A 15,806-nucleotide genomic window follows, 5' to 3' on the forward strand; every position below is an offset into this window, starting at 1 on the left:
AGTCAGAGTTCATAACTTGTAGAAAGTCTTCAGATTCAGGTAAAGTCACCTCAAGTTGCTGCAGCTTGTTGGGACCAGTGATTTCACTGAATTTTTAACAAATCAAAAAATTTATTTATTGTGTTTTGCCTTAGCTTCAAATATGCTATACATATATATATATATATGTTGTGTCTTTTGTGTTCTAGATTACTACAAGAAAGGGTACACCTACCTTCATTAATTTAATTTATATGATGACTATATAAAATGCATGAGGAGATGATGATGATGATGATTGGGGGTAGTCGAACACTGTATGACTGTTGGATACAGTGACATCCTCGCCATTTCGATGCATGGACTGTATTTCCGTAGAACCATTGGCATCTTCTCGAATCGTCGCCCATGCTTCATTCCTCCTGCTCACTCTCCTCCTCCACCTTTTACCGCAATGCATCAGACGTAGCCTCACTCTGAGTCTAGCCAAACGCCATCGGAGCGTCAGGCGCGACGTTCGTCTCAGCTACTGGGAAACAGAAGTGCGCATTTACGGAGGCGTTTTACATTTGGTTTTGTATTTCTGTCTGTAGGGTCAGTGCATGATGACAGTCTTCGCATCAGGCTATTTCAGGTTAGAGACGTAGATTAGCCTAAATATTTGGCCATGTTTTTTTTTTTTTTTTTTTTTTTTGCTTAGCTACTTTGGATAGCTGTGAGGTCAGATTAATAAAAGCTGAGTAGGTTAACCATTCAAAAGAGGATTTTTTTACCAGAAACGAGGTGAAGAATTTGGGAAGAGAGAAGACTGAAGAAAACAAGAGGAAGACATTTGTGAAGGGCAGCGAAAGGACAGTCATGTGAGCCTCTGAATTGCTGATGGACCACATCCGAAATAGCCAAGTATACATGGCCGTCTCTATGTCCTCGCACGCAGATTGTTAAATGAATTTAAACTGACTACATAGGCTACGCTGGATGGGCTACAATTTATAAGTCATCTGGTGACACAGATGTAGTTTTCCTGTGTTCAGTGATGAAAATGCTGGCACCAGATTATGAACTAATTGCATTATATTTAGCTGAAGGAAAATTTGCATATCCGATGTATTCATGTGAGCCACCCATATATTTCTGCCGTGGGAGTTGGCCTAGTCCATTACTCAAGTAAAGAGAAATTGAATGTAATAAGGCCTGGATAAAGTAAACTCAGGAAATTAGATTATTCTCAGGGTAGCCTACACGTTCGAAAATATTTGCACACATGTCGGTATTAGCGAATGTGGGAATGATGTTGAAATGATTGAGCAGTTTCTTATTTGACATAACCTCATGAAATGAATATTTGCAACAACAAAAAAAGCAACATAAGCAATATAGCGACGTTGATTTAATCATTGAATCTATTGTTTTAGCAGTTGAATCAAATGAGCCAAATATAAGAAGCACTTTTACCTTTGTGAGGTAGGCCTTCATTTCATTTTGCACTTTTAAATTGTAAGCTAGTCTTGTTTCCTGTCCAATGCTATTAATAGCTTGGCATTATCTAAGATTTTAAAAGAAGATTATTTTATTTTTCTCAATTTCACAAAGTCAGAAAGTCTTCCTGAAGTGAGCTACGTGTTAATTGTGCTAGGATTGTTATTGTTTATGGCCTTGTCCAAAGCAGTTGTTTGTTGAATCCAACAGCAAGAAGATTCAATCTTGTGAGGAACATCATTGCTATCTTTCTTTTTTGATTTTTGAAAAGACTACAAATCTAATGCACATCTTTGAGAAGTGTTTCACACATCACTGTGCTACCGAAGTGGCCTCCTAGTATGTAGGGGGCAGGTATTTACATGAACTGAAAGGTTTCAGATTTACAAAAGAAGAGACATAAGCAAGAGGCCATCCTTGCACAGAAGAATTTGTCACATGTGAAGTGAAATGGACTTGTACCAAGTGAAAATGACTCCAGTACGCCTACGTGTTTTCCTCTTTGCCTTGTTTTGTGCGATGTATGGTGAGTAGACAATTTATTTGACCAGTCTAATCCTTGAGATTTGACTCCTGTTTTTCAGCAATCATTATTTTTTCAACTATATCTTCATAGCTTGTTTTCATATGATGCAAGTCAAAAGGAGCTCTTAGATAGATCCCCTATGTCTGCCTCTGTCTGCCCTTGTTGTGATTTGCTCTGTCATGATAAATCAAGCTTGAATTGCTGAAGCTTAATATTGAATATTATTATAATAAATGTGCAGTAAGTATAATTTAAAATTGTACAGATCAAAATGACATAAGCCTAGTAGCAGGCCTTTTTGTGTTTATGTTTAGCATATTCCCTTTCAAATATACACTGGAAAAAGGTTAAATTCCTTGTCAGAGTTCAAATTCCACTACGACAATTGGAGGGGCTGACTGTATTAAAAGGACGTTTTTTTCTTTTCAACTCAAATGTCAATAGTGTAATACACTTTGTGTATTAAATGTAGTTAACACCACAAGTCTAGTAAGGTTGCATCAACAATGTTGAATTGTTAAAATTTCTGGCTGCTAAACACACCATTTTGACACAGTTTGGGAGGGACAGAGATGCAATTTACATTACAATTACATTACAATTTACATTACATAAGAATTGTGCAATCTTCCCCAGACTGTTGTTTTTTTTTGTGGGGGGGTCCAGATCCTAATCAGGGGGATCAGACCCCCCCAACCCCCCCATAATTCAAACTGTTCCTTGTGCTATAGGTAGGGGATTTCACACAGTGGTCAATCAACAACCAAGCCCTTTTACTGTGAACAAAATTATTTCACCCCAGCATTTCACTGGGGTTATCAAGCAGGCTAGCCTAGAAATCTAGACGCACCCTAGCGGCGGCAAATTAATTTGCTCAGTCTGTACGCCTAGGATCAAACCATAGGGATTTTCTATTGGCTGACGCCGTGGACCTCATCCAATCACAGCTTCTATTTTGTTAGAGTCTTATACGGGCTTAACAGGATAACGACAGTCCTGCGACGGTGAACAACAAGGAAGGTGGCTATGGCTTAACTAAGAGCGGTTGTTTGAATCGGCGCTGGCGTCCAACTTTGGAGAAGTTGGACTTGTGCTTTTCTTTGAAAGTTGAGCAACACAATGCACTTAAGTCATTCCTTTCAAGAAGGATGTATTTGCCGCTTTGCCTAACCGGATAATGGATATGGTCGATGAAGCTGGCCTATTGCATGCCTAGGCAGTTTGAAAGACAATTCTCTGCCCGCCCCTTGGATTAAGCGAGGTGAATGGTTCGATGCCAGACTATACATTTCAATGATATAGGATGGCCCGCCAGGCTACAAGCAGGCATCTTCCTTCATGGGTATTTCTTTGAATTAGGCCCACAACATCTCCAGAAGGTTAAACCAGAGACGGTTGATAAAGCGAGACGATTCATAAGAGGGTAAATTCTGGCACGTTGTGATGTGGGGTTCGAAGCTGTCACGCCCATTTAGGAGTCTAGCGGGAGGTCCAGTGTCTATGTATTCCTATGGGAGAAATGAACATTTTCACGGAATATGACCAATCCCTTAGCCCTACATTCAGCGATGTAAGTTTTGAACCCATTTTCTAGAAGCCACATGTCTCCCTAACATTCAGACATTGAAATTGTATTTTCCAACGAAACAAATAAAGACAAAAATAGCTTTGTTCGTGATCTGTCACTGTCTCCTCAAAGTTCTGGTGCACAGCCACCTGTTCTCAGATGCTCTAAACTCAGAGATGGTTGATAAACTAACCTAACATATTTTTAGAACTAGTAGACTACCACAAAGTTGCTGAACATATGTTACTTCAGGTTTGTTTGCAAAAATATATAAGTTTAACCAAAGTTCTTAGCTGCTAGCTAGCTAGCGAACATTCCCATTCACTTTCCGTTTACTGTGCTAACGTTAGCTAGCTCGATTAACGGGGCAAAATGAAATTATTCATTCCGTGTCCGAAAGAGTGTTTCATTGGCATCACACAAACAATGACTGTAAAATAGTATACAAAATTATATGTATATGTTATTATTGCTTATTCAGAGAAAAGTTTATGTTTTGACACGCCTATTTAGGAGTCTAGAACTAGTAGCCATTTCGTTCAATTGGTGAATCGTCTTATGATTCATCTTAGTTAACAAAAGAATCTTTGGTTCAACAGTGGTATCTGGCATCCTAGACCCACCCCCTCCACACCCATGATGCAGTGTTTCCCATAAATTGACTTATTTGTGGCGGCCCACCACAATATCAACATTGACCACCACATAATGATTTTCCCGGTTGTACTAAATTGTGCTTAAATCTGGTTAGCATCATAACCACACTGTGCTAATTGTTAAAAACTGTTGTATTCAAGTTAATTCTGCAAACCAACCACCACAAATGGAATTCAATTCTGTGGGAAACACTGTGATGAGTTCTCTGCCAACAAACTGCATGCCCTTGATGGGGCACCGACAAATATCAACAAACTCTTCAGTCAATCCTCTTAGTTGCTATGGCCATTTATGATCCAATCAGCAATCTACAAACAAGACGCAAACCCTTGATGAGGGCACCAACAAGTACCAGAAAATTATTTTGTCATTCCTCTTTGTTATTGTGGCCGTTTATGATCCGATCAGTAACATAGCCAGACAAACCGCAAGCCCTTGATAGGGGCACTCACAAATACCAACAAATACCTACACATTCTTCAGTCATTCCTCTTCATTGCTGTGACTGTTTATGATCCGATCACCAACATACCAAGCAATATAAAAAAGTCTTCAGTTATTCCTTTTTAGGGGGTAGTCGTGGCTTACTGGTTAGGGCTTCGGGGCTTGGAATCGAAAGGTTGCCAGTTCAATCCCTGACCAGTGGGAACAGCTGAAGTGCCCTTGAGCAAGGCACCTAACCCCTCACTGCTCCCTGAGTGCCACTGTAGCCAGGCAGCCCACTGCTCTGGATTAGTGTGTGCTTCACCTCACTGTCTGTTCACTGTGTGCTCTGTGTGTTCACTAATTCACAGATGGGATAAATGCAGAGACCAAATTCCTTGTATACGCAATTATACTTGGCCTAGAAACCTGGGGCCGTATTCACAAAGCCTTTTATCTTACCACTAGGAGTACTCCTAAATCGCACTAAAAGATTTTAGCTAGGAGTTTTCTCTTAAAAGTTATTCACAAAGCCTTTCAGACCTACTCTTAGTAAGGAAAAATGACAACTCCTAAACTAAGAGTGAGTCTTCGTTGCTATGGATGACGTCATTACTCATGCACGAGCTTGACTGAAGTGACCACCTTGATTGGCTGATGATTGTAACGCGGGAATGATTCCAAACACCTCCCATACGATGATGAGTGACAGGTGACAGGTCTGAGAATGCGTGCTCTACACAAGTAGCTCGAAGGACGGAAGATGATGAATAACTGAATAAAAAGGCCTAGCCTAAATGAATAAAGAGTAAAGCAAAACAAATAGCCTACAGTAGTAGCCTAATGAAACATAGGCCTACGGACTGATGCAGTATCTTTGCAACATTATTGAATTAATCTGTCACATATGCCTAGATTGCCTATGTTTGCAAAGAAGAGACCATATTTGATTCACAATGAAACGTTACATTTAATTTACATGTTAACAATGAGTAGTTTTGGTTGTTGTTGGTGGCGTTATTGCATCCCTTTTATGAATGCAAAATTGTTCCCTCGCGATTGGAAGCTCCTGTTGTCAGATAGGCTTAACGCGATTTCAAAACATCTCAACGTGAAATGCCACAAAAAGCTGTTTGTGAATAGGTCTTAGTGAGTTAGGAGTCCTCTCGACTACTTTTAAGCTGTCCCAGACTTAGGTGCTACTTTTAGGTCTAAAATGCTTCATGAATTACTTTTAGGGAAAAAAATTAGGAGTCCTAAAGTTAGGAGTGACACGCCCATTATTTTTAGGAGTTGCTTCTAAATTCGCCACTTAGGAGCTACTTTTAGCCTTAAAATTCTTTGTAAATACAGCCCCTGATTTACATTTACATTATTGCTGTGGCCATTTATGATCTGGTCAGCAACATATCTAACCGATATGCAAGCCCTTGATAGGGGAACCAACAAATACCAACAGATATTTACAAATTGTTTAGTCATTCTTCTTCTTTGCTCTGGCCTTTTATGATCCGATCAGTAACACTCAACAATCAACATACCAAGTAATATCATAAATTCTTCAGTCATTCCTCTTTGTTTGTTGCTGTTTATGATCCGATCAGCCACATACCAACATACCAAGCAATGTCACAAATTCTTCAGTCATTCCTCTTTGTTGCTGTGGCCGTTTATGATCTGATCAGAAAGCAAGCCCGGGACACCAACAACTACCACTCTAGAAACACAGCGCCTAGATTTCAGATGTCTCAGAGTCAGTTCAGGTTACAACATGGCCTGATCATCTTTTGGGCCCCCACTGTCGACTTCAAGGCAGCGCTGTCGCAGTTGTCTTCAAAGGACCTAATCCTAACCCTAACCTTACCCTAACCCTAAAGTTGTAGTTGCCTTCCAACATCCACCAGGAGTTTCTAATCCTTGTTCCTTCTTGTTTTGCTTGTATTTGCCCGATGTAAACCTTTTCTTTCTCTCATGCACAAACAAAATCCTACAGTCCCCGTCATTTGCCGGCAAAGAATTCATCTGAACTCTCTTGTTCTCAAGCAAACCTGCCAGTCATTTTAAAACCTGATTATGGTCAGGCTAGTTTTGCTAATTGAATAACTTGATGATGGAGACACATGTTGTGGAATGATGCATGGTCATGACATTTAAATTGTGGACTTTCATGTCCAGCAATTATTTAGAGGATTTTGGGAATTTGTAGTTTTTGTCACTTGAAAGCTGCATATCCTTCTTTCACAGGTGCCTCATGCCAAACTTTTGAGTAAATACAGTCTTTTATTTGTGTGTATGTTTTCATTTTTGTTGTGTTGTTCATGTTTTTCCCACATTTCAACTGCAAAGCACATGAACACTCGCAGCTGGAAGAATGATGTAATCACTGGAAAGTTCCCATTATTCCCAAATCCACCATGAATACTCCCCATGAATGCACCCTTTGTCTGTAGTTTCTTTTCCTGTGTGGCATTCTGAAACGTCCTTAAATTCGGGAACTAGCAGTTGGAATTGTCGCTTGTTTTGATTCAGGACTGCGGTCAGAATTGCCGTTTGTTTATTGAACTGCGGACTTGTCACGCAAAAATGACTCCAGGACGTGTTTTCCTCTTGGCTTTGTTTTGTGTAATGTATGGTGAGTGGACAATTTATTTATTGTCTAATCCTTGCCTTCCAACTCCTGTTTGTCAGAAAAGTGCTGTCATCATTATGAAATAATTATTTTCTTCAACTGCATCTTCATAGCTTGTTTTCATATAATGTAAGAAGCTAGATGGTTCTGTACAATTCTGGAATTGTCGCTTGTTTCGATTCTGGACCTTGCAGTCGAAATTGTCGTTGTTTATTGAAATTCCAAAGTCGGTCCAAAGTAGGCTATTTGAAGTGTCTTACATTGATGTGTTTTACGTCGTTTGACTAGCACTCCATACCTGTGTGGGTTGGCATGTTGTTGCAAAATTGTTGAGGTCTGACATGATTAACCTGTTCTACATTAAATTCCTGCAATACTTTTGCGTTCCCTTGCAATAACTTTTTGCGTCCCTTCACAATGCTTTTGTGTTCCCTCGCAATACCTTTTTGCTTTGCCTCGCAATAAAGTTTGTGTTCCCTCACAATACAGCCAATTTCATTAACAAGCACATGGAGTTGGCTAGCCTACTATATGGAAAATACATTGAAGTTCCTTTTGAGTTGGATCTGCTACAAAAATTAATTGGTTTTCCTTTGCTAACCTTTCCACCAAGTTTTGCCAAAATTGTACCCGTCATTTTAGCAATGTTGACATACCACATGATACCGCAGTAGCCTATGGTGCAATCTCTTAAATCTCAAATAAAGTGCAGTAAATCTCGTAAATCTCAAAAAAGCTCTTGATAGCACATATGCCACTAACACATGGCCGCTGTCACCAGTATTGCCACCACAATACTACATTTCTTTGTAGTATTGCCTGGCAATACTAGTTGTCAAATTTGTACAAATACAAATTTGAATTTGAACATGACATTACCTGAGATTAGCCTACACTCAGTAAACATCGCAAACCTCTGCTGCGACACGCCATGCTTATCATCATGACTTGGTGAACAGTGTTCCCAATGCATTCTACTGTCAGTGACTGACTCGAGAGAAGTCAGAGGTTATTAGAGCCCGTCCAGTTTCACTCCACATATTGTGTTGATGTAGTTTATTGCAAAAACACTAACTTTCTTCCGCAGTGTTTCCTCTTCATTTTGTAGTGGTGGCCACTGCTTCAGAATTAGGACAGGCGCACATAATTGTCCGGGTGCATCAGGCTGTACATGTCCTCTGCTGGCTGGTGCACACATCATCGCAGCTTAACAGTAAATAACAGTACCAATCAGCCGTACCTGTCTAGTTTTATTCCGTACATTTTTTTTTATGTTAACATTTTTATTTTTTATTTTATAGACTTTAGTGGCATGCGCTATCAAGACCTTCCATTTATTGCACCATAGGCTACTGTATCGCAAAACAATATCGCAAAAAATACGGGTGCAAAATTTTCGGGTGCAAAATTTTCGAAAGGTGTTGGTGGAAAGGTGTAGCACAGGAAAGGAAAACCCATTCATTTTTTGGAGCAGATCCAACTCAAAGGGAACTTCAAAATATTTCCATATAGTAGGCTAGCCAACTCTATGTGCTTGTAGGTTAATGAAATGGGCTCTGTGCACTAGCTTACTTGAAGTCAGCAAACCAGTTTCCTGTTCAAGGGGGCATATGTCACAGAGGTCGATTCGTTTGCCGCTCTCGGGCCTCGAACCCGCCACCTCAACACACACCGGCATGGGAGTCGAACGCTCTAACCACTGAGCTAAAAGCCCAAGCTTCCAACTCAGCGTTGTAACTCCGTTACACATACTCAACGTGCACCTTTTCAAGGACACCACATCATCGAACTCTGCCGAGCACTGTTCCAATGTCAACAACACTCCAGAATTCGCACCCTTCCTTCTGAGAATGTTCAAGGATGCGTCTGTGGATCCTCAGGTGAACAAAAATACCCATAATCCTCAGCGTTGACATGCATCGGCGCAGCGCCCCTATTGAAACAGAAGCGTGTAGTTAAAAGTGGGAGCGCTCAGGTGCCCCTATGCGTGAATCACAAGCTCCTTCCAGCTGACTGGCAGATCTCGTGGACAGTCAGTCGCGATCGATTATTTAATAAATAAATGTGAATTACTTAATAATAATAAAAAAAGCTTCTAACTAAGGTGGAACTGTAAAAGAAAACACGTTTTTTCCAGCTGTATTCTCCATAAAGAGTAAAGTAAATTATGTACTTATTTCCGGAATTGACGCCAGACTCAGTGAGGCTGTTCCTGAAAGCCTGGAAGTCCAAGTCTGTTCCAAAGCCTGAGTCCAAGAACGCTAGGGAGGCCTCTAGCCTCATCTTCGTAGAACCCAACATGAAGCATTCTATCAAGGAAGCATGCTCGACTTTGGGAAACAGCCAACAAGCACCTGAAAACGTGTGCTCACCAAAAATCGTTCCCTCCTTATTTTGTGCTGCACGTAGGCTGGCGTTTTTAGGAAAAAGATGGAAGCTAAAATCGCTTTTATAACGACTTGAAGCTGAGAGGAGTGGCACGCAGCAGTGCTCCTTAGAGCCAACCATTGACATTAAGACTTGCGTACATTGTATTTCTTATGCTTTGGTACAACTAAAGCACTCATCTTCAGGTGCTTGTTGACAGCCATGTCAACAAACTGGAAACTGATTTGCCGACTTCAAGTAAACTAGTGCACAGAGCCCATAGGCTGTATTGTGAGGGAACATTAATTTTATTGCAAGGGAGTGCAAAAAGTTTTTGTGAGGGAACGCAAAAGCATTGCGAGGGAATGCAAACGTATTACGAGGAAACGCAAAAACATTGCGAGTGTCTGAGAGGGGGAGGGCTTCATCGGCCACTAGAGACAAAAGGCAATGTGTGCTTTTTTTAACAATATTTAATATCTTTCATATTTTTTATCCAAACAATGCCAAGCTTGGCTCTGCAGTGCCCCTAGCAAAACACCTTGTTTGAAATCAGTTGGACGAACGGCTCGAGAGATATGTGAATTATAGACAAACACAACGCACACACACACACACACACACACAAACACTAAAACACAGACAGATGTTCCTGTCATTAATAGATAGATGTGGGAGAGATTAAAGGATTGTGTGCACCGTGTTCATGATAGATCTCTTTCTAAGGTGGTAACCATATCCATTTTCTCCTGTGTGTGTGTGAATGCGTGATGGTGTGTGCATGTGTTGTGTGTGTGTGTAGTTTCCTTGGTCAATGGAGCCTGTGCTGAAGTGGACTCTGATACTGAGGCGGTGGCCGGCCAGGGCTTCAAACTGGGATGCATCTCGTGCAAGTTGAGGGGCGAGGTGGTGGCCACTGCCACCGTGGACTGGTTCTTCATGTCCAAAGGAGAACAAATGTTTATTCCTGTTAGTAATGGTTTATTTTATATTTGTATATAAAGTAGGCTCCTATGTGTAGGACGCTTGATGGCCATCATATGTTTTCCTACTCATAAGGGTGTGGGAGAGATATTCAAGGGCAACATCACTGCTAGATGACACTGATGCCTTATTGACATGATGGACTAAGTGAAAATGGAGCTTCAAATAGATTGAGCTTCAAAGTCTTCGAATTTCATGGTTATACTGATATGGTTATACATGGTTATAAGCGCAACAAACCTCTTTAAATATCATGTCCAAAAATGCATACAACTACAAGAAACACCTCACCTCACCTCACCTTCTTAAGTTGTCACAGAATAAGAAGAATCATAATTGTCACAGATATAATTGAGTCAATAACTCAATTTTGACAGAATTTCAGATGGATCCTTAATTCTTCTAAGGGGACTTATGTATCCTTTTTTCTAACTCTATAGGGTGGAAGGCACATATTAATGTCCTAAAACGTTGGCCACACACTCATGTTCAGGGGTGTTACAACTCAAGGTCATGGCGATTTCAGTCATTCAGGCTGCATGTTCTTACCACCCTCAGATCTACAGTTATGATGGCCAGAGCTCTATGATTAAAGATGACCGATTTGAAGATCGCCTAGAGTGGGTTGGAAGCAGATACACTCTAGATCTGCAGGATGCGTCCATCTACATCACCAATGTCACCTTCAATGACACCGGAGTCTTCCGCTGCTTGTTCAACCGAATCCTGAGTTATGAACATTATGAGTATGCAACTGAAGCCACCAAGGATGTGAAGCTTTCTGTGGTGGCCAAAGGTTTGATACTGTCAACTTCAGTTGATTAAAATACACTGACATACACTCTACACTATTTTGTGTGAAAATCAGTCTTTTGAGTGGAATCATAGGTTACTCAGTGCCACAAACAAGTGTACAATTCATGAATTAATGATTTACTGACAGAAGATTCATTTCCAGGGAGAGGAAGGAAGCATAGACCCCAATGGGTTTGACACTCTGCATTTTTGATTCATTTGATAGGCTTGCCATACCCTTTCATGCCCAGAGTGCTTTAAAGGAATTCACTGAGGAGACAGACATGTCTGTGCTTTCATATTTCATAGTGTGAAGTAAACGGACCATCATTTGTCATTCTCTGTGCTACATTTGTTTGTTTATTTCATTTATGTCATTATATAAATGTTAAAATGATTATAAATAATTACGCAAAAGTAGATTATGCTTTACTTGACAGTATCGACATAAGAGTGACATGATACTGTCATGAACGTGTCATAAAGAAGTCATAAATGTTTATGACATAACGTTTCTGTTATTGACATTCGGTATTTGTCATAAGTTAGGATTAGAGTTAGGGTTAGGATTAGGGTTCATGTGTCATGACAGTGTCGTGTTCAGGACAGTGTCATGTCACTCTTATGTCGATACCTTCATAGCATTGTCTTAATGTCCCAGTCCACACATAAACACAACATTTAGTGAGTGCAGAATTGACGCGACACAATAAACATCAGCCACTGCCTTGTTTACATTCTCACCACCACCCCCTTATTTGCCCTCTGTGTCCATAGCAACCCGTAGCACAGCCTCCATCGTGTCAGAGGTCATGATGTACGTGTCCATCATCGGGCTACAGCTTTGGCTGCTGGTTGAGATGATATATTGCTACAGGAAGATCATGGCAGCTGGAGAGGAGGCATTGAGGGCAAGCGCGTAAGTACTTAAGAGTGTCCACTGACCGTGTTCAGATATCCTTTTTACTTTTTTTTTTTTCTGAGAGCAAGATTTAGATGATATATTTCAAGTACAACTCATAGGCTTATTGATCTGGATGACAAGGTTTGTTGTTATATTGATTGCAACCCTTGCAACCTCTTCTGAAATAAAAACAGTTTTGAAACATGAAAAACTAAAAATCCAATATCTTAAGTTTACAGTAGCTTATTAGTTTTCCCTTATTTATAATTGTCATACATATTCACTTAATCACACTTTTTGATTGTCCTTTGTGCTATCGAGAACCTGCCACTCACCAAACAGAAAATCAATACCATATCATAGTCTATTTGTAGTATCTACATTCTATTGCATTGAATATTTTTTGGCAGAAACCGCAGATGTTTATGATTTTTTTCTGTGACCCTCTTCTTTTACAGGGAAGAATATTTAGCAATAGCTTCAGAAAGCAAAGACAACTGTGCAGCAGTACAAGTAGCAGAATAACACAGGTATGTTGCCCAAAACCACATTAGCAAAGGTGTGGGGCTTTTGAACATTCTAACATAAGATTCCGTTCCGCAACAATTCAAGGTTCTAAAATTCTATGTTGAACTTTGTTGGAGTGTGATGAAAATAAAGTTTCTTTACTGGTGGTGCATGCAAAGGAGATGGTCACTCTTAGCTTGTTTATTGTGTATTGTTTACAATGTGTTCTTATCCATTTTCTCTCAGATCCTATCATTGGATCATTCTGCTCACTTCCTCATCAACTGGATTTCTATCAACTTCTTACCTGTGCATGGAGACATTGTGGAGATGCATCCAATTTCTCAGATTTTTTAATGCTTTTGCCTTTTATGAGATACGCCACAGAAAGGAAGGAATTTGCATGATTGCAATTAACCATTAGCATGTCTAACATTATATATAGCCGATCAATCAATAGCCATACTTAACTGAAAACTAACTGTGAAAGGGGAATGTGCATCACAAACAATGTTGCTTTAAAACATTTTATCAAATTGCACTTTGTGCAGGATCTCACTTTGATAGCAAAGTAATACATTGTATTATCTCCATCCAAAGGGTGGGAGACAGTATAAGCAGCAGTTGCACCAAATTCCATATGTGAACGCTATAAGTGTCATAAATTATAGCAAATTAATTATAGCCTCTCTGAGCCTATCGAACTTGGACTAATGCAATGCCATTGTCAGCACATTATGAAAATTACGCACAGCATCACAGTGTTGTTTAAATACCCAATATGGTCACTTGAACTGAATTTTACTACAATGTCACACTTGTAAATTCAATCACTAGCCAGCCAGCAGTTCTGAACTAACAAAGTATACAGTTGTATAGAAATTGAATTGAAACAAAGTAATGTGAAATGAAATTAAAGGAAGAAAGGGAAAAACTGAATAGAGAATAATCTGTGTGTTCAGTATGAAATACATGTTAGGCCATGTTCTTTTGTAATGTGAACTGTAATTAGAATATGCATTCTATATTGCTGGATATCAATAAATACTTGTTGTTTATAGGCACTTTAGCACTGATATCCCAGCAATACTGTATATGCATGGCCCAAGGGCAATAATGGAAGTATACCACGCACACAAGGTCACAATGCACATTTTGTCCAAATACATGTAAAACAAAAGAAGAACCTATGCTTGCCAAATATAGTAAACATGTAGTAAGTCAGGTTATATGAATTATAGTATAAAGTGAAGACATATAGAATCAAGCAACATTTTACAGAGATGACATAATGAGATCTTAGCTGTCTGTCATATACGCAAATTAAAAGACACTGTTAAATGGCTAATATGTGTGTCTGTGCACTGTTGATTCTTATGCTGTGTTTATTTTGTGTGAATCAGAGGTGCCTTCAAATTCCTTGAACAGACGTGAACATATTTTCTCCATATAATGTTTTCTCTGAACCGTTTACTCAACAATTCTGATTAAAATTTCCGTTTGAATTGTAGCCCTTCGTCCAGCACACCTGTATGTTCATGGAGAACTACCTCCTCAAAGTGTTTGCAAACTGTTCACAAACATTTGTGAAGAACTCAAGGCAAGCAGAAAACTGTTTTCAAATGTTCACCCATGCTTGTGATTTTAACAAACCTCTGGATTTACTACAGTCATCTTCAACACATCAAAATCCTTTATTGAGTAAGATCCTAGATCTATAAGATCTAGTAGATCTATAAGATCTAGTATGATCCTATTATCAGTCCTTAGGCGGGTCAATATATGAAAAAAAAAACACCTAACCTCAAAAAAATTGATACAAAAGGTTTTTCATCTGATTATGATACCTTTAGATGTACTTAATAACATATTAAAAATCTAGTAAAATCTGACCCCAGTAAAGGGGTCATTTTTCAAGATGGCGTCCAAGATGGCCACCAGAAGCTAATTTTGGCTATATTTTCATTATTCAGCCTAGGAAAGTGTTTTTCGTGTTTAATCAGATTTAGAGGTCACTGATTTTACGCCAGACTAAAGTATCAGTTCATCATTTTCAAAGACTTGTCATTTTCAAGATGGCATCAAGATGGCCACCAGAAGCTAATTTTGGCTATGAAGCATTATTCAGCCTAGAAAAGTGTTTTTCATGTTTTATCAGATTAAGAGGTCACTGATGACTCTTCATCTCCACCTTTTTTAGTGTTCTTATAGTAGGACCTGAGGATGCATGATGTTTTCTCTCTCAGTGTCACCATGCCTTCAAAACCTTTCCCTTCTGTGAAATATATGTCATTCCGGTACCGCTCCCTCAGTTTAGCTTTCAGATACTGATTACCGAATGGAATGGAATCAAATACTCTTTCATGTTAGATCCAAGTACAGAGACAGTCAACTGTTCTTAATTGTGTGCATTTCTGCAAGACACTCCGCTGTTCGTTTAGAAGATATGGGTTACCTTGCACTGCTGCCTGTGGAACGTGTCAAAATGAACAATGTGACAATCCACACAAGTTCCTTTCAGAGGAGTCAGATGATGATGAATAATGATATAATAATTACAGTGCATGAAAATGCACTGTACTGTTCTTCCTAGGCAACAACTTCTTCTAATTATTATTCCGCTTACCACTTTTTCCATACGCTATTTCTCTTGAACAGTTTAACTTAGAAACTTCATTCAAACTTTGTAACGTAGGTATTCAAACGGACGAAGCTGCTATGTCTTTTCAACTTTGAAACTTTTATACTTTTAAAACTATTAAAGAAAAACTTTTTAAAAATCCCCATAGACTTAACATTGCCGACAGACATCATAATACGGGCCGTTAAGCAATTAGAATCCTATGGCAGGTGTTCAGGCCACCTGGATCAACTGCCAGTCTCAGGCTTTAAGCATACAAACTGGCCCGATTAAGACTACACATCCTGTTCAACTGCTTCCTCTGCCAAAAACTGTTTCAAAATAAAAGTCCTCACTACAACATTTCAC

General features: G+C 39.4%; 1 protein-coding gene across 2 annotated transcripts; it reads left to right on the forward strand.

Annotated features, from left to right (window-relative positions):
* The first annotated feature begins 354 nt into the window (after nucleotides 1–354).
* Nucleotides 355–14,165, forward strand: scn1bb (sodium channel, voltage-gated, type I, beta b). 2 transcript variants are annotated; one of them, XM_048229112.1, is made up of 6 exons: nucleotides 355–1,984; nucleotides 10,430–10,596; nucleotides 11,170–11,407; nucleotides 12,184–12,325; nucleotides 12,769–12,840; nucleotides 13,064–14,165. In XM_048229112.1, the coding sequence occupies exons 1-5, from the start codon at nucleotides 1,909–1,911 to the stop codon at nucleotides 12,833–12,835; spliced, it is 690 nt and encodes a 229-aa protein (XP_048085069.1). In that variant the 5' UTR covers nucleotides 355–1,908; the 3' UTR covers nucleotides 12,836–12,840; nucleotides 13,064–14,165. The 2 variants fall into 2 exon arrangements, with proteins under 2 accessions (XP_048085069.1, XP_048085070.1); XM_048229113.1 differs by lacking the exon at nucleotides 355–1,984 and adding an exon at nucleotides 6,920–7,263.
* The last annotated feature ends 1,641 nt before the right edge of the window (nucleotides 14,166–15,806 follow it).

Source organism: Alosa alosa, chromosome 20, assembly GCF_017589495.1.
Source record: "Alosa alosa isolate M-15738 ecotype Scorff River chromosome 20, AALO_Geno_1.1, whole genome shotgun sequence".
NCBI classification, from domain to species: Eukaryota; Metazoa; Chordata; class Actinopteri; order Clupeiformes; family Clupeidae; genus Alosa; species Alosa alosa.